Source organism: Penaeus monodon, chromosome 29 (assembly GCF_015228065.2).
Source record: "Penaeus monodon isolate SGIC_2016 chromosome 29, NSTDA_Pmon_1, whole genome shotgun sequence".
NCBI lineage: Eukaryota > Metazoa > Arthropoda > Malacostraca > Decapoda > Penaeidae > Penaeus > Penaeus monodon.
In genome coordinates this window covers 3,856,485-3,856,739 of record NC_051414.1, presented here as the reverse complement: position 1 = coordinate 3,856,739, position 255 = coordinate 3,856,485, and the positions used below count along the sequence as shown (strand labels likewise).

The following is a 255-nucleotide window of genomic DNA, read 5'->3' as shown; positions in this document are numbered from 1 at the left end:
TACAGGCTAAAAATCTGCAGGGGTTATGGGTGCACAGACAAGTTACTTCAAAGTCAAAAGGGCTTTTTGGAAGATTATCGTCACGATATCCCCGGATTCGGGTTGTCTAACTTACTAGCACCGCAATCGCTAGTGGAAGTGCTCGTGGCGGGATGAGAACCACCGCACTAAGCAGCCCTCAGAGTCCCCACTGCTCCCTCTAAATGGTATTGAGAACATTTAGATATACATTTGCTTTCTCTAACCCTTGTCTTC

General features: G+C 46.7%; 1 protein-coding gene across 1 annotated transcript in view; it reads right to left on the bottom strand.

Annotated features, from left to right (window-relative positions):
• LOC119591912 (protein ERGIC-53-like) overlaps positions 1 to 255 on the bottom strand; it is a gene marked incomplete in the record, with an annotated part of 12,371 nt that overhangs the window by 1,172 nt on the left and 10,944 nt on the right. Inside the window, 1 exon segment of the mRNA XM_037940666.1 lies at positions 116 to 199. Within this exon segment, the coding sequence (XP_037796594.1) occupies positions 130 to 199 (70 nt within the window).